Raw genomic sequence first — 27,964 nt, forward strand, 5'->3', positions numbered from 1 at the left:
TCAGTTTTATCAAATGTTTATTTATAATTACCATTCACTTACAAATAAGGCTAAGACACATCAATTCCCAAATAAGTACATGCACGAAACGAATACAGCCTGAAGGGTTTGCAGAATTTTTATAATCAATTACAATTAATATTAAACACCAAATTTATGTATACATAAAATTATTGATCGAAGCTACATATAATATGATATAACATACATTATTTTTGCCACAACCACTTTAAGTACCGCAGACCTTTATAAATAACTCCTGATCTAAATTTCAGGTTGAGGCCTTCGTAAATAAAAAGCGAATAGAAATATATCAGTGGGGTGGTGGGACATAAATTAAAACAATAGAATTTCCGTTTAGCACACAATGAGGTAAAATAGTTACGTTCGATATAAATAGGAATGGAATATATTATGAGAAATAAAAATTTACAAGGATTTTCATGCACTAGCGCAATTTCACCAAAGCTTCCATCAGATCGTTTGTGTGCACTTGGATAAAACTGGTAGTGCGCAACGACCCTAAACCTATATTACAATACAATATAACATACATTCACGAGACTCGTTTAAATGACGTTATGTGACACACAAGTAAATGCTCGTTTACAATTAGAACGTATTCTCTATGCTCTATGCAATTGTAATTATACTACGAAAATTATGTTAAAAGTTGAAAATACTGTAGACACATCCAGTTTTGACATTAAATCTAGTCATTTCTTACATATGGCTATTTATTAAGAGTGCACTTAACCAAAACATGGCAAAATATTATGATTATTTATGGAAAAAATATACCAAATCAGAGTAATTAACAGATAGATATAGATTCGGCAACAAAACAAACAGCATATTTTGTTCCTACGAATGATTACAACATAACAACATTACATTTAACATTTACAAGTTACCCACATGATGTACGAACATTCCAATATGGTCATAAAACGAAGCCAAGCTACGGTTTAGTGCACCCTGAAACATCACATTATTTAAAGATCACATTTTAGAGTCGGAGCCTACACACCGTATATCGTATATCTCAATTTTATGCAACCGTTAAATCTACAACTAAAACAGTCGTTTAAAATTAAGGAATCGTTTGTGAATGCTGAAAATGCATATGTTTTATCACGCGTTGCGATTAAGGATAGCATCACGGGCGTAGCCAGGGCGGGCGTTAGGGGATCATTTCTTGTAACTAGAATGGCCCCAAAATCATTACTAATTACAAAGAAACTATCATATGTTCACACATTATGTCGTTTTTGTAGTGTTACTTTAATAAATTGACTCCGCCCGTGCACAACATCAATGGATGAAAGTGATATTTAACAATTTGCAAAAGATCCGCCAAATAGACAAATTTCACTTAACTACACCTACATCTTGATATCCTCACAGCCATCAAAACTATGAAATGTATAAAGTATTGTCAATTATCAATTTCATGCCATGTTTTCGCTTACATCGGAGTCATCCAGGCGCAAGAATATACCGAAATTTAATAGATATAAAATGACGCTAGCAAAATATACACAAACAATAACAAAATACCATTGAAGTTCAAGACATTATTGTGGTAGTAAGTGTGAGGTGTATCAATGCAATAATTTTGCCTTAACACCTTAAACGATCTTCGATTACCTTCACACGTAACGTTCGCCTATTCGTTGCAAAGCGCTTATATAATCATAAAGTCAGAAATCAGACGGAAGTTTCTATATATCACCACACATCTGCAGATTGAAATACTTGTTATGTCTATTGATTCGTTTAGTATATATCAATCCAACAGATGCCCACGAAACTTTAATATTACAATGGTAACCGTATCCTACTATCTCAGATTTACTATTTGACGAATTAATCAATATGACGTTACACGTACGATATAATAGTCGCGCTAAATAATGTAATGCTAGTTGAATTTAATATTTCTAGTTTACTTACGCTTATGATATAGAAAATTGACGATATTATAAGAGCCAATACACAATTCAAATCGAAATGTACATGGCATTGCGGCTGTTTGTTTAACCAATAAAAAAACAAACTTTTAGTGAATGAAAACTTAAAAATACAGTATTGGGTTTCACAATTAAAAATAATTCAACGTAACCCAATTTATGCATATTGTGCCTAATAATTTTCCGTAAGCGAACATGCGAGGGAAAGGTAGCTAACTAGCTGGCTTGTCACAACTTTGGAGCCTGATGGTAAGCGACCAGCACTGCCCATTAACATTCGAGAGGCTATGTCTGACCAAATGGATTGTCAACTTTAGTGGATAAGGGTTAAGGAAAAGATTGATGGACTGGTCAGGTTAACGAAAAGGATACGCGGACAGACCAATGGTTGATATAGAAATTTAAAATCGCTTTACTCACTATAATAAAATTCCAGCATTATCAATTCTTTGTTCGGCCCAATCGTCTTATTTTGTACAAATATACCATCGATTACATACTATTCGAAATCGTGGTAAGTCGAAAGATTTGCGATTAGCCTTAAAACCTCAAGAACACCCTAAAATTGTTAATATAATAAAGGAAGATGACGAACAATAGACGATGTAATTAAGATAATGTGTGGATGGATCTCAGATATGTCCGATGTGATACTAAACTATGATCGTTACGACATATCGTATCATGTAAATATAGTCACATTTAAAAGCACAAATTAATACATATGTCGATTCCTCCCTTATCTTTTCCTTATTACCTTTCCATTCATTCGCATCACGAATGACATGTACTTTTCACACATTACGAATATTAACTAATTTAACACCTAAACGTTATAATGCACTATGAAAATATTGTCAATGTATTTAATATATAAGCTATAAAACGAGATATATAGAAAGATAGTGTTGTTACAAAAATATATACTTTCGATTATATCCATACTATACAAACGCTATGCTACTGGGGTCAGTGTCGATATTCTGATTGCTAAATCCTTATAACTCACAAATCACAAGAGAAACTACTAAAAATGCTCTCAATTTCACAAAGCTAGTTTAAAAAGCTAGTCCTAAAAGTTCCCTCCAATTATCTTTATTAAAGAAAAATAAGGAATGGCCAAATGGTGTAATATGCTCAATTTGATTGATTTTCTTTTTAACTATTCAATAATTTATTTACTAAAAGACCTCAAAAGATTGATCAGTCTACGAAAAGTATAACTAGGCGTATCGGAGTTATTTAAAAAAAATGCTGACTCTACATATTCTAACTGATGTGTTTCTAAAAAATATTGGAAGTCATTATTGGATTGTTAAGTCCCGTGTCCTCTATGGGGCATACCCCACCCCATAGGGCACATGCATTAGGTTTCACTGCTCGATTAATATATATTCGCATATTTGACACTATTCTGTTAAAAAGGCCAGAAGACATGCATTGATCTTAAGATCGAAGAGTATAGAACCTAGTCCAACAGTCCCTGATATGACTGTGATGCAAAAGATAAATATGGATTTTTTAATATTATATATGTCTAGACGCAAATAATATATCTTATAGAAGGCAAATTCTCTAAATTCTTAATAACGTGAAATATTGAATGAGACAATAATAAAAACACATAGTTTTTGACAAATAGAAGTTAGACAAATTTTTGAACATAGAATAATACTAAAAAACATAAATTGCTAATGCCTTTTTCATCATAAAACAGTATATTAGTATGAACAAAAATTAAATTACATTTAAAGATAACCAACATTGATTATCGTGCTATTTACTTAAGAAAAATACGTTTATACCTTCAGGTTTTTAGCGTCAATCATACTTTATTAATACCTATGATAAATTTGTAATATTGCAAACAAAATATACGATAAATAAGGTGTCAATATTATGTAAAAGATCCCGAATTCTGATAAAACTTAAATTCTTAAATTATTTTGTACCACATAGGTGAACAATTCAGTTTTCAATTTCTTCATATAAAAATAACAATATGTAGATGAGATTTTTCGATAAAATTATAAACATACCATTCACACCCATCACTACAACGTTAGGAGTGAATAAATTCGGAATTACAATAATTGAGATTTAAAATTCGTCACAATATAAAAATTATTAAAATAACAAAATAAATGATAATCCCGGTACAATTTTTATAATTTTTTACTTAATATACGACTATTAAATATTCTTATTCGATCGTTAAATTATATATAAAAACTCTCTCTAGTAACAATTTAAAAAGAATTATTTGTGTATTACAAATACGTATTTTGAACTCGTTTTTGACGAACTGTGTTCGAATTAAACTTATTTCAATGAAATTTATAAACAACATGGATATAATTATGTAACGGGTCCTTTAAACCAACTAATTCGAAAAATGGTTTAAATTGAATTTAAAAAGAAACGTTTTCTTATATGGGTGTTAATGTTATATAGTATCTAATAATAAAAATTTCATATTTGAAATTCTATCTTCATTTACATTGTTTATAAAAAAATTGCCTATTCTGGATGAATTCAAAATACGTATTAATAATACGCAACCATTCACAATCGTCGCAAAGCTAAATAAATTCGTAAATATATTAAAAATCAAACAATATTAAACCTCACATAATACGCAACATAATGTATAAGCACTAGAATCTTAAGTAAATCAAGATCTTTGGTTCGGCACAATCAAGCCCTATTCCAATATTATGGAAACTGCATAATTTCGCCCGGTTAATTTTCATATATAAAAATAAGTTAAATATTCTCTAATTCAGTCTAAATTTTCATTGTTCAAAGATTTTATTTTTTTTTAATCAAAACTTAGACAGAATTTAAAAATTTGGCAACCTATTGCAAAATTCCTAGATACAGTTTTGAAGTGATAACTCCTCATCACTTTAAGGGAGGATAAACCCCTTCGTTACGTAACGCGTCACGACGCCATTCTGTCTGCCTTCTCTTTTTCTCCGCATAGCGTAAGATTAGCCTAAGATATCACGTCTGACAGGTGTTTCGACACGCACACGTTTTCTTTTAGTACAAATTCTTTGATATAACCGGACGTAATCTTTATTGAACTATCAATTATAGCCGATAATATTATAACAATGACTATGATCCAAGAAACATGCCAAATCGGTCGATCCATGTCTCGTTTCTCACTATATCTATCCGTTTATAGTCTATAATATAACCTGGAAGTTGCTACTGTTCTAACGCCCATATAAAATAACATTTGATCACCGAGGGCGTCTGTGCTACTGTGTGAACGTTTCTACATCTATCTGTGTAATAAATTATATTCTTAGTTTAGAAGCGCGTATTTTTTGCAGGGACTTACACGTTCATAGTTTCGTAACGTCTGTAGAATAAAAAAACACACGTAACATTTCTAAATATCGTCAACTGTTCCAATTTTCCGTAGTTCGGACAAAGAACTGTTGATCAGTTGGCAGTAATAGTAACCCAAAAGCAATCGGCCAATAGAATCGAAGTATCTTCGCGCCTAAATGCGATTGGCTTAAATATAACGACGTTCCAGTTTTAAACGTGAAACTGTTTTTTTTTTTCGGTCTTCGATTTTTTCAACAGTGACGGAATTAGAAATTATTGGCTGCCAGAAGAATATTAATGCTTTGAACTAGGTATCGTAATAAATTCTTCACAATTCGCTTGTATGGATCAAGCGAACTCTTTATACTATGTATTACGTTTTTTATATCTCTATTCAAACTGTATCCAGATCAAATTTGTTTCTTTTCTTGCGTGAACGACTTACAGACATCATCATTTAGTCTGGGAATATTTAACTTCTTTTAGACATTAAAACAAACTCCTACTCAATACTCGGCTTATGGGTAAATCCGCCACTATTTAGTAGTATTCGCAGTTAAATTACAAAAAGGAATGTATACGTACTGCGTGTTAACGCATTACTCGCAACACAGAAATGCTATAGTGAATTTTTGTTATAGCCATTAATTTACTACAAGTTAGTTAGTCTACATTAAACATTTTTATCTAAAATTCATACTGAAAAATCTAAGTATACGAGATTCTCAGTTTAATGGTAGACAAAATTATTATCTAGGATAAAATTTGATGTGCAGCATTGTTAGCCACCACTCTTTGAATGGTCACCTCATTTTAGATGAGATACATGACTTAAACAATTAAATTTCTAATATGCAATTAGGATTCCTTAGTTAAAAATTTAATGAAATAAAATAAAGGTAGAACTAGTAAAATTTGCCAAACCATGTTGTTTTCTAAATTTGAAAGTATTTTTACATGAAGTAATTGATTAGAATAAAATCAAATGGCTATAACGGTATACAATTTTCCCTGCAATCAAATTGCATCTAGCAATAGTAACTACAATCTGAGGCCACGGCACAGCCGCATACTAACACTACAGACAATTTGAACATGTATTATATATTACATTTATTTCGCTTGTATAGGAAAATCTATTTATTTAATGGTATAAATAAATAGATTCTCTTAACTCTTCAAATCTCCTCACTCCTTTTTCGGTAAAAAAAACGTGTATTCTAACAAATTCTAAACAATTAAACGATGACAACATTCACAATGTAGGATACTTATCATAAAAAAAATCCAATTACAGACGATTACAATTCTTAGTATAACAGAACATAGAATCCATGTCTGACTGTACTCCGACGATGAAAATATTATCAAATCACTATACACATTTGAATCAATTTCTCAAATTTTCCCTTTTCATCATTATTTGCCTTTGAGTATGACTCTTATTCATATGACAATAAATTCAAATGAAGTATTCATTTAATAGCAATAAACATAGGGAAAATCAATAAAAATAACTTTCGACATAAAAAGCGAAACAGATACAATAATACATGTTCATAATTGGCGAAATAAAATAGAATACGGTAAGCACCATCGCGCGTACAACAGGACGTCGCATCACTCCGAGACAATGGATATTTGGGCGAACCCTACCAATGACTTCTCGTCAAACTGCTCGTTAGGTGGGATTGAGTTCTGAAAAAAGAAATACAATTTATATTAGCATTTTGGTATATGTTAGCTTGGGTCTAAATGTATCACTACATAGTAAAAAACGAATGCACTTTCCCCGTCGGTCCCTATATGGTTAAATCTATAAAACTATGCAACGAATTTTGATGGGTTTTTTAATAGATAGAGTGATTCAAGAGGATGATTTATATGTATAATGACATCAATTTAACTACTATTTAACGCGTGCGAAGCTGCGGGTAAATTCTAATAAAAAATTATACCTACAAAGCGTGCATTTTTTATATAAAAATATAATATTATAAAAAAGGTTGTTTATTCTTTTATGTCGAATTAATGTTATGGTATGATATTTGTGGCTAGAAATAGTAATGAGGATTGCCATGAAATCTACGGATCATCCTAATTGCGTATACAGATGTCTCACCATCTGAGGAGTGTATAGGTTTTTATAGCAGTGTAAATGTTACACACACACAAACACACACAAAAAATTCACTTAATTTCAGTCTTGCTTCCCAGAGGCTGAATTTTTGATGATAAGCCTACAACATACAGTATTTGTAGCAGGCTTTTGCGGGAACTTTTGTTGGACCCTACTGCATAATTCATGTATAAAGTGTATATTCAGGTAATTTTTAGTACCTAACAGAGCATGAAAAAAATCCATAAATATATAAAATCGACCACGTTGTGTGCACAATATCCCTCACCACTATATTAAAAAGCAACAGCTTCGAGCTGTGCACTGTGGCTGCAAGAGCAGTTCGTTGTAGTTGATTAATCGCAAACTGATCGAGCAGACTGCATATTGGGTGTCGGGTGCCTAGTGCCGGGTGTCGGGTGTTGGGTGTTCGGTCTCAGGAGACGGGTGTCGGGTGTCGAATGCCGGGTGCTAGGTACCCGATGAAGTGTGCCGGCTACCGGATGGAGGATGCCGGGTGCAGGATGCAGGGTGCCGGACGAGGATTGCTCACCAGGTGGAAGGTGACAGTCTTGGCTGCCGGCCGCATCAGCAGGCGCGCGAGGTTGGTGGCGATGGGCGCCGCGTCGGCCGCGCCCACCAGCCCCGCGCCGACTAGCTCCGCGGCGATACCCTCGCTCGTGTCGCGACCGGTTATGAACTCGAAGCGTATGTCGTTCAGCTCGCGGCGCGCGTTCCTGCAACGTTGCGTGTGAATACATAAACAAATGTGTATGTTTCAATTATTATTTCTTGTTTTATATATTTCATCACATAACTTACAGCAATAGCTTACATATAGACAATCTACGACTACGACTACGACTCACAATGCATTATAAAATAGTATTGGAACCGTCTCGCACCCGGCGTACCAGGGATATGCATCTCTTACGGATTGTAGAGTAAATATTAATTCGTTAGTTAGAACTAATCATAACAAAGGCATATAGTTACAACTAGTTCTAACTAGACAACGTGTTCTACCGGAAACGGCTGTAAGATATACTAGACATACTAGCTGCGCCCCGCGGTTTCACCCGCGTAAGTCCATATCTCGTTGGAACGTCGGGATAAAAAGTTGCCTATATGTTATTCCAGTTGTCCAGCTGTCTACGTACCAAATTTCATTGCAATCGGTTCAGTAGTTTTTACGTGAAAGAGCAACAAACACACACACATGCTTACAAATTTTCGCATTTACAATATTAATAGGATTAGTAGGATTAGAATAATATATTTTATATTATATTGTAAACAGATGAAAAAAAGCAACAGACCTTAGTCTTAAAACTAAATTGATAGTTTGTGGTTCAGTTGGTGGTTCAATCGTTGCGGGGAGTTCCTTCATTTCTATCGGTGGCAATTGATCCTGAAATAAAGAATTTAATATAGTAATATATCACTTCTAAGGGATAAGGCCGCCCAGCAAACTGAACTCTTATTTTCTTTTTTAACCATTTAATATATATTTTTTTAGTTTTATGTACAATTTTTGTGAAAGCGAAAATAAATGAATACAGTTTAAATATAAAAGTATTTCTTCACTGCGTGTGTGTTGCACTGAGCTTCTTTAAACGAGTGAATCGATTATAATGAAATATACAATACATAATTTCTTTCTTTTCTTCATTTTTTCGTTGAATTGATTATTATTTTTAATACACTCTTCTGGGTTGATCGACGGATCTTCCACAACCCATTTTTCAAGCAATAATTAGCTATTTACTTTGCATTTATAAATTGTTGCATACTATTAATTAATCGTGACAGGTGTCACTGTTTCACAAAGGTTTCAAAAAACTAAAAAACAACACACTACAATCATAGGTACTGGGATAAAATTATGAGTCTATAATGACATGACAAATATAGAGTATTTGTCACCGATCATTGATAAGAATTTTGATTTAAACTTTCATAGGAGGCCTGTGTCCCAGCAGTAGGAACATATATGGGCTGATGATGATGATGATGATGATGATGATGATGATGATGATGATGATGATGATGATGATGATGATGATGATGATGATGATGATGATGATGATGATGATTGATAAGAATACAATTTTAATAAAAGCCGTCTGCTTAAAATGTATCACAAGCAAGGTTAAAAGATTCCGTTACATTCAATCATCCAGGTGAAGCTAAAACAAATGATCATCCAACCCAGGCGAAATTTAAACTAGTGGCTATCCAACCCACGCGAAATTAAAACAAGTGGTCACCCAATCCAGGTGAAGCTAATACAATCGTGTCTCAAAGTACCTCATCGTTATCGCTGGCGCTCGAGTCGTCCCTCAGCAGCTCGTTCATGGGCCTCTTGTCGGCGACCTCCTCGTCCGAGTCCGCCGCCACCTCCCCCCCCTCCTCCTCCTCCTCGCTCCACACCCACTCGCCGGTCACCGTACGGTGCAGCCGGCCGGACGTGCCCGGCTGCCGCTTGCTCGCCTGATAAAACACCACGTTGAGTATTATTCATTTATATTTATCAGACACGACGCAATATTTATAAGACAACACCCAATGGACGTGTTCAAGCAACGAATAAACTAGTGACAATAAAAAGTGAAGTCCCGTGTCCCCTAATGGGGTGTGGTGCAGATATAATTGTGGTTCATTGATCAATTTACTTTATGGACAAGTAGGTCATCACCCTTCTGTGTCCTGCCAGACCGAAACATTTTTTTTGTGCGTCCGCACCGGGAATCGAACCCAGGGTCCCCCGATTCTACGCTCACGCGTTAACCACTGGACCAAGGAGGCGGTAATCTAGTAACAATGCTTGTTAAAATAACGTTGAAACTTGTAAATCAAAAAAACATTTCTTTCCCGCTGAAATGGAAAACATTACAGGATTACATTTTTTTTTCTTGCTTTCGTCTAATCTGCAAATTCCAATAGATTTCCGAGACGTTCAAGTAAATACACATTTAGCATCTTGGCCTCCCTTTATATCTTGCTATTTGAGTTTGATGCATTCATTATAATCCAAGGGAAAGTTTAGGGGTAAGAAAATAAGGAAAACTGTGTCTTAAACATATTCTATAGTTGAAGGTTTGCGGAATCAGCTAGTATATAATCATTATAATTTAGATTGTTTGTTTGTATATTTGTTTGTCTACCTTTGCTGCTGAAGATAATGAGTAGGCTAGAGTGATGTAAGGAACAGTCTACTGCGATTAAACATTTCATTTCTATGAGAATATCCTTTGACCAAGCAGACGAAGCCGCGGACTTTATAGATGTAAATTTTTAACAAGGAATATTCATACAGACGTTATTATTATAATTATTGTAAGTTTCACCTCGGTAAGACGATGTACGCGAGTTCGAATCCTGTCACATGATTAGTTTTTTCAATTATTAACAAGTTTCAAATATAATTTCTATTAAGAATATACTTGGGACATGGATTTAACTACAATGTGCATACATTTCAATCAAAAGCGTACAAACATCAATAGCTATCTATTTTTATACATATTAATAAAGAACCATAAGAGGACGACGAAAGACGACGTGAATCTATATCCATGCAAACGTTTTTCCGAAATCATTTGCGATAAGAACATACTTTCTACTTGTCACAATGATAACATTGAATTTCTGAAATTCTGAATAATCAGATTAATACAATATTTATCTATATTCGTGTTAAGTTCAGTTTTAAATCATAATAAGCCCTAATATTAAAACATGCGAATGGCATTTCGCACATTTACAAGCGCAAATAGTATAAACATTATTAATGTAAATTGATATCGTTAGATATGACATGCATATGTAAATATAAAACTAGCTGCAACCGGCAAACGCTGTTCTGCCTTACTCTTATCATTTAGGGTTATGAAAAATAGATGTTGGTCGATTCTCATAGATACCGGATAAGCACAAAAAAATTCATCAAAATCGGTCAAGCCGTTTCGGACGAGTATGGCAACGAAAACTGTGACACGAGAATTTTATATATTAGATAAAATTAGTATCGTGTATAACACATATACTCTCAGATTTTCTTGATGTTTTCGATATATTTCTACAGTAGCGTGAGTGAGCCAAGCGATTTAGAAACAAAATTAGAAGTGAAATTTGATCATTGATCTATAATTATTCATTTGGCTTTGAATAAAAAACATTATATGTAGATAGAATAAAATAAATATCAGATAATAAAATTTCAGCAATAAATTTATCATCTGACGATTCATTTCGTGAATCACTAGCAAAACTTTGCAATTCCTGTATTTTTCATAAAATGGATACTATTAAGGGTGAATCATGTATAAATCAATTATCAGATTCATATAATAATCTATAATGTTGACACATGTAACAAACGAATGAACGATTGTATTGATTATATTGAGGAAACCGTACAATCGGGATTAATTATATTTTAAGGCAATTTTTTATTAAAGGTATGATTTTGGATCAAAATAAAACTATGTAACTTGTATTATAACGTCATAATCATTTTAATCTATCAATTAAAGATTTATGCGCAAAACTTACCAATATTTAGCCACAGCTGACAATTATATTCAATGATAATGTACAAACAGAATTCAAAACATAAATATTTAGGAACATCCAATGACAACTAACTTTTTAATAACTAATAGAAAAAAGACGATTTTAAACCGTGATAGTGAATAATTAATTATTGAATACTATATATTTACATTCACATTTAGTGTATATTAAATATATATATATTGTTTTTATGGCAGAGCAAGCAAAGAAACAGATGGGCCACCTGATAAAGTGACCATTATAACAATAGTAATAAATTCATACAACTTATATAAAAAAAATAATTATAAAATATAAATTTGGAGGAGCAGGAATTCACTTTAAGTTATGATATGTTATATTTACTTAGGTAAATGTCCAAATGTTCGTATGTGATGTTATTGGCCGCCTCTAACTTCAAATAGATGAGTGTATGGAGTTTATTTCTCGCTATCGAATGTTTATTCCAGGTTTTAAAGTCAGCAAAGTATTAGTTTTAAAAATAATTTATTTCACCTTTTTAACAGAAAATAAGTTTTAATTAATTAAATTGTACAAAAAAAAACTATTCATAGTTTCAAAAGAGAGTAGATCATTCGCTGAAAGTCAACCATGGGTGAATTGGTCATGTCATATGTAGAATAGACTATTTTGCTTAAATCAGTTTACAAAATTTCGTGTCTTTGTTGAAGAGATCCACTATCCACCCTCACTCCGGCAATACTGGCGTACTATTACATTGTAAATGTTTAGTCAGTAAATTTCAGTTTTTCAATAAGTACGCATAACATTAGGCCCATCGAAAGCCAGAAAGTCCAAATGGACTCAATAAATGGAGATTTATAACATTGTTAGTTAGTTTTTCCTCGATTTCTTTGAGATGCCATCACTAGATTCTGACTTGATAACCACATCTGGAGTATATATACTCTCTCAAACTAAAAACATATTCTTATATACTTCTATAATCAGTAATAATTAGGAAATGTCAAATCTCTGATTTTACATTATGTAAATTAATATTTACTCATGGGGTAATTAAAATACAGCAAAAATATATATTGGTTTTGTCTGTAGTCAATATTACACCTACCTTTTAACATACCAAAGTTGTTACCACAATAAGAAGTAATGTAAGGAGACAGGTTAGTATTAAAGCAATAACACAAAAAACGAACCTTGTGAACTCTAGTTTCCATACTAGGCCCAATTGCAACCAATGTCTGTGTCAAATACTTCTTGTCTTTGGCCTTCTTGAAGAAAGGGTGTTTCAACAGCTCCGTTGCGGATGGTCGCTTTGATGGATCCTTTTGTAGACAATCGACAATCATTTTCCGGAAGGTCTTCCCGTATATTTTATATTGCTCTTTTTCATCGGCACCTAGAACGAGAGTAAATTTATCTTATGGCGTGGAAAAGCGTAAAAACAAATATTTTATGGCCAGCTCTTGTATATGAGAGGAGAAACGGAACGGAAACATAGTTAAACATATAATTACGTGAATTGTTCGCACTACTACAAGCACGTGACTACTGGCCGTGCACGCAGCGAGGCTGGCTATTAGCTTAGACATTGTTATAATTTTATATTATAATTGAATGAAACAGTATATTGTTTTACAAATAATGATTGTTTGTTGTATTGTGTGTATGAATAGTTCTTAATATAAAAAGTGAAGTCCCGTGTCCCCTAATGGGGTATGGGGCAGATGATATACATCTGTTTCACTGATCGATTTTCTTTATGGACAAGTAGGTGACCAGCCTTCTGTGTCCTGCCAGACCGAGACATTTTTTTTTTGTGCTCCCCACTGGGAATCGAACCCAGGACCCCTCGGTTCTAAGCTCACGCGTTAACCACTGTACCAAGGAGGCGGTCACAGTTCTTAATATACCTCCTCATAATTTTATCGTATTTGTCAAATTGATCCAGATACAGGTAATAAGCTGACTGATTATACAAGGATCTATAAATTATTGAAAAGAAACGTGAAATTGTAATAAAATTTTCTTCATACTAAATGATAAAATTTTTTGGCAAAAGGTGTGTTTTGATTTGTTATTATGACAGCCGCACATAACAGATAACAAATTTGTACATTCTATGAAGCTTCATCGGTTTAACTACTCAGGCGGGGCTAGTGCTTGATAGAAAGCAACAATCACCGCCCATGAACATATGTAAAGCATGGGTCTCTGTGTTGCCTGCTTTTAAGGAAAAAGAGGTACCTAGTAACGTACACTGTGTGAGCACATATCATGACATTGCACAAAATTACAATAAAATATATATTGCGCACTTTGTCAGTTTTAAAAAAGTGTTTTTACATTGAACTACAGTTAGCAGCTAAATCAGTGAACATTCATAAAAAAAACGTATGCAAGGAAACATAGTCATAGTATAGTCACATAGTCATAGAATATGAATGTTTGTTGTTCTCTAACAAAGAAATCAAATAACTAATTTGGCTTAAATTTGTCATATCATATTATGTCCTAGGATCAAACACATATATTCTAATACTGGTCTTTATTCTAATGACGAATATTGACCAGTTTAAGGATGATTCTGCTTCTCTGTTTTTGAAGTGACGCAGTAACTTGTTTAACTTTCTCAACATAATACATGACATTAAATTTCGTTTGAGTCCATACATTGATTAATTTATTTAGACATTTCTAACCTAGAAAACAAATAAACGATTACAATACCTGTATCTAAATTTGGTGGATCATTTTGAAGGGTAAGCATCAACACTTTCATCGGTGGATATTTGTGGTAGGGAGCCGTGCCCGTCGCCATTTCTATTGCGGTGATTCCAAACGACCATATATCTGCTTTGAAATCGTAACCGTGATCCTGTAATAAATACATGATTACTAGATAATCCAGCAAACGCTGTTCTGCCTTACTCTTATCATTAAGGGTTATGAAAAATAGATCTTAGCCGATTCTCAGACCTACCCGATATACACACATAATTTAATGAGAATCAGTCCAGCCGTTTCGGAGGAGTATGGTTACCAACATTGTGACACGAGAATTTTATATATCGAGATGAAGAAATGTACAAGTTTAAAAGTGTGTATATTGTTAAAGTGAAATGTAGGCAGGGCCACACTCTCAACGGAATGCACCATATATAATGTCACGAATAATAATACTTGGTGTCTTAAGTATATGGTTAATTTTTTTAACTGACGCCAATTTAATGTCTGTTGTCTTCGCTCACTAGTGCCGATTAGTGACAACTACCACCTATGTGCTATATGTGCAACTAAGTATAATCTATGTTTATGCCATACTAAATCCGATTAGATTCGATCAGCCTTTCTTCTCGCTAATGAGTATTAAGTTACATCTATCAATTCATCTCCATCATCACATCATACACACATTCATTCAACCACCCACCCTAAAATCTTTCTAATCCACAATAACCGGATATAAAAGTAGAAACAACCCACTCGAAAAGAGAGGGGCATGAGACAGGGCGTGCAGATAATAGATTGATTTTTCATCATCATCACAGCATGATACAAGACTCAAAATTTCGACGACAGTCACATCTGTCGACCCACACTTCACCAGTGATATAGATGGATTATGGCCTCAACCCTCATATCACTTGTGTCCACACATTAGCAATATAAGGTGATGATGATAATGATATGTGAATTAGTCCATAATTATTCTGCTTAATCCACAAGCTATAGATATTATGTTATTATATTATAGCATAATCTGAAATCTGGTTTATATTAAAAGAATAGGATGTAATGTTTGTAATATTACCTGTTCCATAACCTCGGGGGCCATCCAACACGGGGTACCAACGAACGTGTGCCTAACCTTCTGCCTGGAGAGGTCCCTGCCCGTAGCCAGCCAGGCGGACACACCGAAATCAGCTATTTGCACAGTTCCATCCTCACCCAGTAAGATGTTACCCGCTTTTATATCCCTGGAATAGAGTTACGTATGTTTTTAGGAAAGGAACCACTATTTTTTTTTGTTCAATAACGACAAACTGTTTGAACCTTGGTGGTGAAAACCTTAAATTTACATTTTATCCCTCCATTATCAATTTTTTTCATATGGTTGACGAGACAGAAGGCTGGAGTCTTAAAGCATCGCATTTTTTGTTACTTTAAGCTATTTATTTAAATGTAACAGGTTAATGTACCTTCATTTCTGTTTAATATAGAGCATCATATAGCACAAGTTTGTGACTGCCAGGTTGTTTTTAGAGCTTATGTATAGTCATACAATTTTTAAGACAAGAGTTAGTGGCCCCTATAGCCACTAAGAAGTTTTTTTACTGCACACCTTCCGAATATAAATAAATAGCAGTCAGCGCCGACTTCGCCCGTGGTACATATAATATAGTAGTCGGAAATTATGTACATGTCCCACAACAAAACATTTCTTGGAATTGGTCCAGTAGTTCCAGAGATTATCGCGTTCAAACAAATAAACACACTCAGATTTATATTATTAGTATAGAAGTCAGTGGTTCATTAGTATACAAAGTTTTGTACATAAACTGACACTATCTTTTTTTGTATGAGGATAACTTGAATGATATTTTGCCAACACAGATGCATGTGTGCCCAAATCTATAATTGACAATCTCAGTACGGTACAAAATGCATAGATTGTGGACTGGCTGGCTTGCTTTGCTTGCCCTGATTATTAGATATAATATAGTAAGATATTAAGTATAGATCAACATCCTGAAATAATTATTCAATAAAGTTCTCCGTCTATGCTATACTGCAATAAACAGAGATAAGTGTTGCAAACAATTTATATTTCTTAAAGATCCCAAACGATTACTGTTTGTATCTAGCACAGCGTACAGTATTTAGATATAAAATAAAACAATCTACAATCATCTATTTTTTATGCAGACTCAATATCAGTGTTTCACATCACGATCACGATTGGCTTCATTTCAATTTTAAAAGTGGTGTATGTGGCACCACCTTTTGAATGTTTAAAAGACAAAAGAATGTCTGGTAGGCCACAGAGGGCCAACAACAGTCTCATAAAAATTGATGACCATTTCCTCAGGCAAAACTGCCACATTCTATATTACAAGTCTTGGGGTCAAAAACCCTAAAACCTTCCTAAATATCTTGCTATTTGCAACATTTCATTTAAAACTCTGTAATAATATGTATTTCTAGTAATAGAGACAAATTTCGCAAGGTAACTTTCGCATTTTTTCAGCAATTCTTTAAGTCATTTTAGCTTTCGCTCACGCAGTCTCTTAAGCTTTATTTACTACAAAGTAAGATTCGCAGAATCCATATAAATATGATGGTCTTATTCTATATTATGATGCCTTCACAGATAAACCATAGAACCGATTTCATTGAAATTTTCATTAAAATAGGGAAATCTGTGGGACAATCACAGGGTATTGAATTTTAATAAACCCCTACAAAGTCGGAATAGGAGATGAAAATTTTTCCCCACAGTTTAAATGAAAGTAAACAAAAATCGGTGAAGTACAAATCTGACTCACTCCAGTACTAAAGGTTGCGTACAAATAAAGTAAAGAGCAAGTCCAAAAAAGCTAGTCACCCGTCCAATTTAGGACCGTGCCAATCATTGGCAACAAAATTACATCAACTCCGAAAATATTAAATGTCTTCGGAAAGAAAGACAGACAGACAGCGAAGTCGTAGTTACATTATCCCATTTTACAGAACCCTAAAATGGTTAATCAGCTCCCAAATAAGATTCCGTTGACCCCAGGAGCTCCTTATTGCGTAACATAGGACGTTGAAAATTAAACTATTATAGTATATTGTGCATATAACAATTTAATAGAAAACATTTTTCACTCGCCATGTAATATACGCCAAAGCGGAAACGAACATTGCATAGCACGTGCGTCAATCCAATATTGTGTTTAAAATCGCAAACAAAAATTGGCACCATATTACATTGTGCATATGCATTATAAAAAAAGCAGTGGTGGCTCAGTGGTGAGAACCGCGGACTTCAAAATCGATAAGTCGGGGTTCGAGACCGGGCGAGCGTGTAGAAAATAAATTCATTTTTCAATTTATCTGCACATGTGGATAACATCACCAATGCTTAAAACGGTGAAGGAAAACATCGTGAGGAAACCGGCATGTCCAAGAATCAAAAGTTCGACGACATGTGACATCTGCCAACCCGCACATGGCCAGCGTGGTGGATTATGGCCTGAACCCTCATAGGAGGCCTGTGTCCCAGCAGTGGGAACATATATGGGCTGATGATGATTACATTATGTGTACTTGAAAATCATTTATTGGTTGATCTCCTGCTTAAAGGAATAGTTAACCGACGGGTCCCGAGTTCGATTCACAGAAAAGACTAACAAAAAAAAATTACTTTAAGCAACATTATGTGTATGAAGATTATTATAACTATTGGACATGATGCATGTTCAAAACATGCTTAATGCTGGAGATTCCAGTCGTGAATGAAATAGCCCTTTGAATACATGATAGCAATGTATGATTGTACTTTAAAGTATGATTTAATATCTTAAAACAGTGAAGGATAGTTAATAAGTATGGATTCCTATTTCTCAGTAAATGCAAAAACAGTTTAACAAATAATTAATAAACAACATCGCAGTGCATTCGTGAAAGGATATATAAAGTAAAAAATACAGTTGCGAAAATACACTGCTAATATGACATAGTACTAAAATCAAACCGAAAATTGCCTTATCCTTCGAACATTGTTCTTATAACACTGGATAATAATTAGCAGCTTTATAAACTACAACAAATTTTCAGTGATTTTGAATGAAAATATATGATATGAGTACATTTCAATACAGGAAAGTGCCTTCAATCTTAACATAAGCACAAATATGATATTCATCAGTGCAAACAAAACTTACTTATACAACATTGTAAGTATTAAGACAACATTTCTGTCAAATGTTGAGTAACTGCAAAAACACCTGTTCTTGTTTTGGAATCGCAGACCAAAGATGATTTTAATTGCCTTACCAATGAATTAGTTGAAATATAAATCTAACATGATTTATAAATGAATATATTCCTATAAAATTCGCAATGAGTATAACATACATAATGTTTTCGCAATGCTATCTTGAAAATATTAATTAATAAATGAGCACTACAGCAAACAATGAAAAAAAATTCGTTTGCTTCTTAATACATATCACACAGGAATAAATACGTTTTAATATAAACCATTAGACAATCACATAACAAAAACACATATCCCATAAGTACACAGCATAATATTATAATTGAGATGCTATTATATTAGCTTTTTTCAAACTACATTATTCCATTTCAACAATAAAACCAAATTACCTATGAATCTGTCCGTTGCTGTGGAAATATTCCAGTCCTTTCAACACTTCCTTCAGTACAGTGGCAATTGTAGCCTCATCGAAAACGCCATGCTTGCAATTTGTAACTTTCATCTTATGTTTTATAACATCGAGCAAACTGCCACCTGGAAAGAAAAAAGTAAAGTTACATAAGTAGACTATCCTATTAGTATTGTTAACTTTCAAATTTGTAGAAATATGAGGAAGCTTGCAACTCTTTCCTCTCGTCCCATATAAAATTGGTAGTCTGGATAAGCACACTGGCCACTTTTTATGCAGATGCAATGCAAAGAAATGAAGATTAGTTAAGTACCAGCATGCCCAACATAGGTATTTTCTTTCTCTTTCCTAGTAATAATATTTTATTTATATGGAAACATTGTCACATATTTAAAGAACTTGATAAATTATTTCAAAAACTTTATCAATATTTTGATTAACTGAGATTCTTTCATTTTTTCTAAAAAATAGATGTACATATTTATTTCCTTGTTAAATACAGAAACAACACAATAATAATCGCTTAGGTATGTATTTCAATTCTGTAACATGTAATTGATTATGTCATTCATAATATTAAAAATCATGAATTGAAGATAGAGATTTTATTAAATAAACAAATCGATATGTTGATAGCAATCACGTTTCTAAGCCTCTAGCTAAGCACTATTGTGACATAAAACGCTGACTTGATCAAATTTAATATTTATATGCATGATTATTTTATTCATAAGGAAGTGTGATAACTTATTTGTCAGCATTTAATTTTAAAACACTGGTTGATAGTCATAAGACTACAAATATCTAGAGCATCTAGAGTTTCATTTCTAGCAAATACCCATAGTTGTGTAAGCCTGAGGACAAAGGAAGGAATAATCTAACTCATAGATCGGTGACTAAGATATGCATAAGGCCATTATGAAAATGAAATTATATTGTGTATTGTATAATAAATACAGAAGCCTATAACCCTCACCATTCTAATCTTGCCCTGCATTGTTATAGTTGCAAATAATAGTGTTATCATGGCCATCAGTTCACTATGCAACTTCCCGATATACACATATGATTATACTCAATGCAATTTTATGATCTTTGAGATTAATATATCTATTTTTTTTGTCACAGCATAGTATTAATGACCACACATAAGAGTTTCAAAAGGTACATACCTTCCAAAAGCCTCAAAATCAACCACAGCTCATCATTGACAACAAAACTTGTGTAATATGTGACCACATTAACATGATTGCAACTGGACATAGCCTGGAAGTATGCGTATGTTTAATTTAATGTGTATAAATATGTCCATTTGGTTAAATGATAAGAAAAATTATATAAAATCACCTCACATTTTACCAACAAAATAAACAAAAATTGATGCTTGATTATCACAGAATTTTAGAACATGTTACAAATAATATGAAACATCTGCATTTTTGAAGTAAAAGAATCATATATAGAGTGAGTACTTTACAACTACAATGAATGAGGTAAATTCAATTCACACGGACAAAGAGAATGATATTTTATTTGCACATATGCCCGCCAAGGTCCCTTATAAAAAGAAATACATTTCCATTTTGTGCACTAACATACACCATTGTAAATACAGTTTTATCACTAAAACATCAAGCTGACATACAATGAAAACTTGAATACAAATAATTTGTATGTATTTTGCTTTTCAGTTACAAGTTCACGGTCAGCTAAAGGATATTTTTAAGTAACTTTAAATAACATTAGCATTGATAAGTTATGGTGTGCAAGTTTTGAATTCTAATAATAAACTTTGCCTGATATATATTTGTAAACGAATGAATAATAATAAAAGACAACTGCTTTGATTTCTATATACATATGGTTCAATAATAAACAGTATCTTTTGTCCACCTATGTTAACTCTTTACATATGTTAAAAACATGATAAAATAGGAGTCAGTATGAGTAACAAAGAGTCATATATTGCACAATTTTGTACATAAACAAATACACAGTAATTCTAAATTATCAAAAATTCAGTTATCTTATCTGTATATATTTCGATTATGTATATGACTCACATAACTCAATTATGTATTTATAAAATATAGTTTATACAAAAAGAATAATTCTATACCTGTATTTCTTTAAGCAGTTCATCCATGGATGTGTTCCATTTCTCTAAGTTAATTCTTTTGATTGCACACTTTTCATTACGAGGCTTACAGAGAGCTGAATATACAACAGCTGTGGCTCCAACCCCTGGAAATTGTAAGATTCTAATTAAATAATAATAACACTTATCTGGGAGTGATGATTGAAAAACTTATATAAATGGATATCTAATGTAAACATACAACAAAAAATACTTATATGAAAGACACTTTTTAAAACATTTCTTCACTTAAAATAATATTTTATAATTATTGATGTATTGTTTTTGTTTGAACACAATAAGTTTTATACAAATAATACCATTTTTATAAGCAATGTATATGGGATATTAAGTTTTTGAAATGAGAAAACTTGAGCAAAGTTAATACGTAATGTGTTGTTTACATTATCATTACTATGTAAATGAACCAAGTATTATATGTGTCAGTGGGTCTCCTTGAATGTTTATTCAAAAATAACCTCCCAAACTAGAATAATTTAAAAAACAGGGCATGCAACAAAGTATTGATCATTTTAGATGGTTAATAGACTGTTTATTTATAAGACTACTATGAAATAAATATAGAATCGGCAAAATACTGCATTACTAATTGACATTTAATTAATGATTTGACAGATGGTAATGACACATCGAAAAAATATTAAATTTATAGAAATAGAACATTGAATTCTTACTACTTATTACACCTATCAATGTTTAAGAATACAATAAAACGTAATAAATTAGTTACTTACCAATAACATCCCGAATTTCATAATCATCTTGACTATTCGGCCACGGACACGGAGGACTTACACTGGTCGCCATTTTGCGTGTGAATAAACTTCCGATGCCACCCGACCTATTGCTCAAAGAGCGTGCAAAGATATTATGGAGTGACGAAAACGATGATTTATATTGTTGGTCGCAAGTTCCAAATGATGCCTGCAAAAAATTTAATTGTCAATTAAAATAGTAAACTTTTTAGTGTAGCTATTTACTATATATTGTAGAAAATAAGCAATAAATACGAATTAAATGATACGTCGTACTTTATGGGTTTCTTCGTGTTTTTCACAAGAGATTGTTTTATGTTTTTTGTGAGTTTATAAACATTTAATGTTAAATGCGTAATACTTCGTTTATGAAGTAATATGGTTAAAATTATAAGAATTGTGTTTGATGCATGGTAACACTAACGGATAATTACAAAGCCCATGTTCAATTTGAAATTCAGATACCGAAGATACGTGTTGTGCTTTTATTACATTTTTTTTAATTCCCCACATTATTGATTCTTATATTTATTTATGGCGAACCACCCAGAACCATCAACTCCGCTGCCCACTATTATCTAAAAAATTATTATGACATGTTTATGTCCGATATTTTGTTTGAAAATTAATTGATCCTTATTGATTTTTCAATACTTATAAGATACCGTTTGTCTTACGGTTCATCAACATAACACAACATTTTGTACCTTGCTAATAACTCATTTGACTGTATAATAAATTGTATGAGGGTGTCGAGCACGGCTCGGCACGAATTAGGCCAGCTTGCATCGGGGAAGTACCACCCCCACATAAGACCGGCGTGAAATAGTAGCATGTTACTGTGATTCGTTCGGTGAGTGAGGCCCATCTACTTTTCCTTATCCTTCCCAAACCCTTTCCTTTCTTTCTCTCGAAAAATCTTTTCTTGATCCTTTCCAATATAAAATCGGCAATCCATTTGATAAGGCTTAAGGTACGAAATCGACCTTACGCTACTCCATATGTTCATGGACGGTGGTAGCAGTTACCATCAGGCGACTCACCAGCTCCATTGCCGACGATGTGATGTAAAAAAAAAGTTATGCAAATAAATAGTTCATTAGTTCATTTGCAAATCCTTTTCATGTTAATGTATTTAACATACAAACATTAATTATAATCATACTAATATTATAAACGCGAAAATGTGTGTAAGCTATAGCCTATATGGATGGATGAATGTTAACATTTTCACCTGAACAAGGGATAATTTTTTTGGTATCGTATCAAATTTGTAAGTCTCAAAACACTTATAAATTAACGAGAGTTTTCTTTAAAATTATTAATTTAAAAAAAAAACTTTACAACTAGACAGAAAATTTTTCGTAATTTGAGGGATACGCAGAATTCTGATTAAGTTACGTCCCTGATATAATCGTTAAGGTTACGCTTATAGAAATAACAGATAGTCTAGACCAAGGTTATGGTTGGCTTGTTATAGGGCACTATGATTACCTTGAATTTATACCCATTACAACTAGTATGCTGTAAAGTAGTATAGTATTATACTATCTGTGCTATTACCTATATTATCATCTATGGAAGAATAGTTCAAATTAGTATCTGTAACTACTTATTTGAGCCTAGTTAGTAGATGGCTTGTCAGCTTAAATTGGTAGACTAATGTTTCTTGTAGTTACATAATTCTATCTAATAGTCTAATACGAAACGCTTTAAGATCGGTACTAATAAATAGGGCTAGTAATAATTACTTTATCGTATAAAAAGATAGTAATTTAATTTTTGTATTATGGCTTCCTTGGGTTATAGAGAAACGTGAAAAACCTGTGTAAAATGTTTTACCTGTCTGAATATTCCGCTGGTTTCCGGCCCAATGGCATCTTGCACTTTACTGAAATAATATAATACTCCCATTAATATAACCTTATTATTTTTATAGTACCTGTATGGTGTATGTTATATGTGGTTATAAGTATTAGGGGAATAAGAAAAAAAATTCCCTGTATTCTGTGCCATATTAAAATCATTTACTAAACGTTAGGGCGCATAGCGTGATCCATACTAATTTTATTGTATTAGAAATGTAAAATGCGTTTTTTATTTGTTTGTCTTTCATTCACGTCGCAACCTTTAATGCCTTTAAGTAACTGCGATCCGGCTAGACCAATACAGGGACAATTGGTCAGATTAAGACTACTATGATCGCAAATCACACACAACTATCCTATATATTTCTAAATTTGTTTTTTTTTTATTAAATAGACAAGGAAAACATAATAATAAACAAATGAGATAAGACATCATTGCATTAATTTTATTTCATTTAGGTATCGGTATGAACATGAATATATTTTATGAATCTTTAATAAATGCTGAATGTAGAAGAATAGGAGGGATTATAAATAAAATAAAATGTTATATCATGGATCAAAAATGTAATAAATAAATTTCACTTTGCCCAGATTAACTCTTTTTATTTTTAAGACGTCTCCTTGGATACCAATGGAAATTAGTGTGTTAATTAATTTAAAATATACTCATTGACAAAAACAAGTCTCGGCCGCATGGTTTTCTGAAAATAGCCGAGCAATTCGCAAAATTGCTAGGAAATTCTTGGCTTTGACAAATTAATCTCCATTTCCCACCGAAATTAGAGTGACTTTTGTCGATTTTTTGTAATTACGTTAACAAATAAATCGCGGGCTAGTGATAACTGCGATTATCTTTTTGTTTTTAATCTCCCGACTAATATAACTAATGAATGGGGTGAGATGTAATAGTATGGATAAACTTTTTTATTTAAATAAACTATTTTAAATATAAACACTAATGTTAAGAATGTATGAAATAAAATAAGTATTTTAACAGATTAGACTGAATAAATAAGCACTAATGAAAGCGAAATTTAGTAATACTTTAGGTTTATACAGCATAATCAGGAGTTAAGTAACTTTTGACAGAGCTTGGACTAGCAAGCTAAAAATTACTTTTTATACAACTCTCAGAAAATTGTTGGTAATCTATAAGTGGTTACTAGGACGTATACATATATGTACCTCCAGCTGAGGTAGCCTGAGGCTGGTTTCAGGGCCCTTCGAAATTTTAAGATATAATGTTTGTGGCCTATCTCATAAATTGCCATATTCCACTACTAGAAAAAGGTCTCTCAATTTCATGAGTGATGTTTTTTTTGGATTACAAGCGTGAGATACCTTGTACTCATTCGTCATTTCACTTTATCGAAACCTCTAACCTAAAATAAAGGCGACGCCGCGCCCTTTATTATTTATATGAAGATGTAGAAGTGAATAATAAACTGAATAATAAAAAGAAACAAAAATAATAAAAAGAATAATAAACATATACAGTTTCACTCCAGAAATCACTGGTGTTTTTAATCATAATATTTATTATTATAAAACATTATATATTGAATAAAACAATAGGTATAAAAATTCCATTCCCCGTTATGTCCATCCACAGGATTAACTTCGAAATTTTATGAAAACACCTTCACAATTGTAGCGGTAATAATAAATTTGGATATAAAAAGAGTTTCGTTCAGAATTTCGATTCATAAATAGTGTAGCTGTTGTCTCTATTAGAGTAGGTAATTGGAAATTTGAGACATGCCTTCATCAAATATCATTCTCAGGGTAAGTGTTATTTATAAGCATCGAGCAAATATTTATAATGATGTCATTGCTTACAAAAGTCACACATGCATTCACCATGTATCAATTTAATGCTTACTTTGAAATTCGTATTTCTCTGCTACACGACACTTATAAGATCATTCTAGGTCTATTTAGATTAAAAATAATGATAGCAAGTTCTTATATAAACATAAAAAGTCACGTTTTTGTAACGTATGAAATATTTATTGAATAAATCGCATTGTATGCCACGTCCCGAATCACAACCGTGTCTTCGAGATTAGATTCAGATTATTATTTAAGATCTAAGATTAGGTATTTAAGATGCGTGTCGTAAAATTTACTAATTTTTTTTTGTTCTCAGCTATTCTTGCTGATTCTAGTAGCCTATCCTTTGTAAAAACTACATTAATTTTTAAAGACGTGTATATGACAAGATTTTTTGTTATTTACAAGCATCTATGATATAATGCTTTAAGCTTAAATTTGATATACCTATATGATATAAGGGTAGTACCCAGTATGGATTTTCAAACAAAAAACACAAACGAAACAGAATTAAAATAATAACAAATACACACATCTAATTAATACAGAAATTATCTTTCTTGAATTAGATTATCTAATTGTCCACTGATTGTAATGAATCAAAAAATTAAAAAAATAACTATTCCACTTAGCTATTTAACCTGCTTATTTAATATAAAAAATAGTTACTAGAAAGTTTAAGTAGTGTAAAGTATTTCACTTTCAGAATTATAAACGTTTTAAAAAAAATGGATATGAAAGTGTAACAAAAAGAAAGAGTTATATTCGCATGTGTAATATTATAAAGGATATACAAAAAGTAATTCTTAAATATTCCTAGTTTATAACAAGGGCGGATCCAGGAGTCATAACTCCCCTGGGCAAAACTCTGGGCTACAAATTTTTGTGTATTATCGCTCTACTACGTATCCGTGTTGCGTTAAAATATTCAAGATCTTGAACTTTCTTGAACAACTTTTTTCTTGAACAAAATTCAAACTTTCTCTACGTTGCTTGATTTATATATCAAAATACAGGTAGTTTAGAGTACTCTCATTAATTAATAAAATAAATACTTTTTACTTGTATCAAATAAACTATAAATTCTTGTGACTTGACCAGGTCCATGTGACTGCACCTAGTGACCAAGCTTGTCCCGCCCTAAGTTTAAAGTACTTACGTTAAAGTATTTACTTTTAAGATACTTACTTAATCTTTTCCAGCTTTGTTCTCAATGGAATACATTCATTGTTCGCCTCCTTTTTCATCATTCCCAGCTTTTTTAACAAATCCATTCTTTATAGTATTCCCTGCAAAAGATAGTCACAATTAAAGATTCAATTTTAAAAGAATTAGTTCCTTACATGATGGTCTCTTCCTGCAGATGTTTCGGGAATTGTTTGACTTAAATTACCATTGTTTTAATGGTAATTTATTTACTTTAAAATATATTTTATGATGTTGAGCTGTGCCCCGCGGTTTTACCCACGTATTACCTGATGCTATATAGCCTAAAGCCTTCCTCAGTAAATGGACTAGCTAACATTGAAAGAATTTTATAAATAGGACAGGTAATTGCTGAGATCTGTGCGTTCAAAGAAACAAACAAACTCTTCAGCTTTATAATATTCTATAGATACCGACTCCTTTTTACAAAAATTACTTCAAATAGGAAAAAAAATTACGTCATGTCGAAGTCGGTGCTAGTAAGTGGTAAAACATTTAATATACTGCAACATTTAATGAATTACGCTTTCACGCCTAAACCACTGAACCATTTTTTTTTTTGTAATTTGTTATGAAGGTAGAACTGAACTGAGTTGAAATAGGGAGATGAAAGCGATATAACCGAATTCCACGCGACCGAAGCCGCGGGCGGGAAGCTAGTAATCAATAAATCATATAATAGATTAAATCAAGCAAAACTCGGACTTTCTTTTTATTCTCATAGCCTTTAACACATTTGTTTCGTACATTATTATCTACATCTATACTTTT

The 27,964-nt window shown here is 32.5% G+C and overlaps 1 protein-coding gene across 1 annotated transcript; it reads right to left on the minus strand.

Annotated features, from left to right (window-relative positions):
- On the minus strand, window positions 1-27,282 carry LOC119835465 (serine/threonine-protein kinase OSR1-like). The gene is made up of 13 exons (XM_038360292.1): window positions 27,176-27,282; window positions 24,126-24,174; window positions 22,263-22,452; window positions 21,490-21,614; window positions 20,543-20,636; window positions 19,351-19,495; window positions 15,791-15,956; window positions 14,707-14,854; window positions 13,173-13,375; window positions 9,748-9,930; window positions 8,757-8,848; window positions 7,991-8,174; window positions 1-7,016 (listed from the first exon to the last, which is right to left on the minus strand). Exons 1-13 carry the CDS (start codon window positions 27,259-27,261, stop codon window positions 6,939-6,941), a joined length of 1,743 nt encoding a protein of 580 aa, XP_038216220.1. The 5' UTR covers window positions 27,262-27,282; the 3' UTR covers window positions 1-6,938.
- Between the last annotated feature and the right edge of the window lie 682 nt (window positions 27,283-27,964).

The sequence above is a fragment of the Zerene cesonia genome, chromosome Z, assembly GCF_012273895.1.
Source record: "Zerene cesonia ecotype Mississippi chromosome Z, Zerene_cesonia_1.1, whole genome shotgun sequence".
In the NCBI taxonomy this organism is placed as follows: domain Eukaryota; kingdom Metazoa; phylum Arthropoda; class Insecta; order Lepidoptera; family Pieridae; genus Zerene; species Zerene cesonia.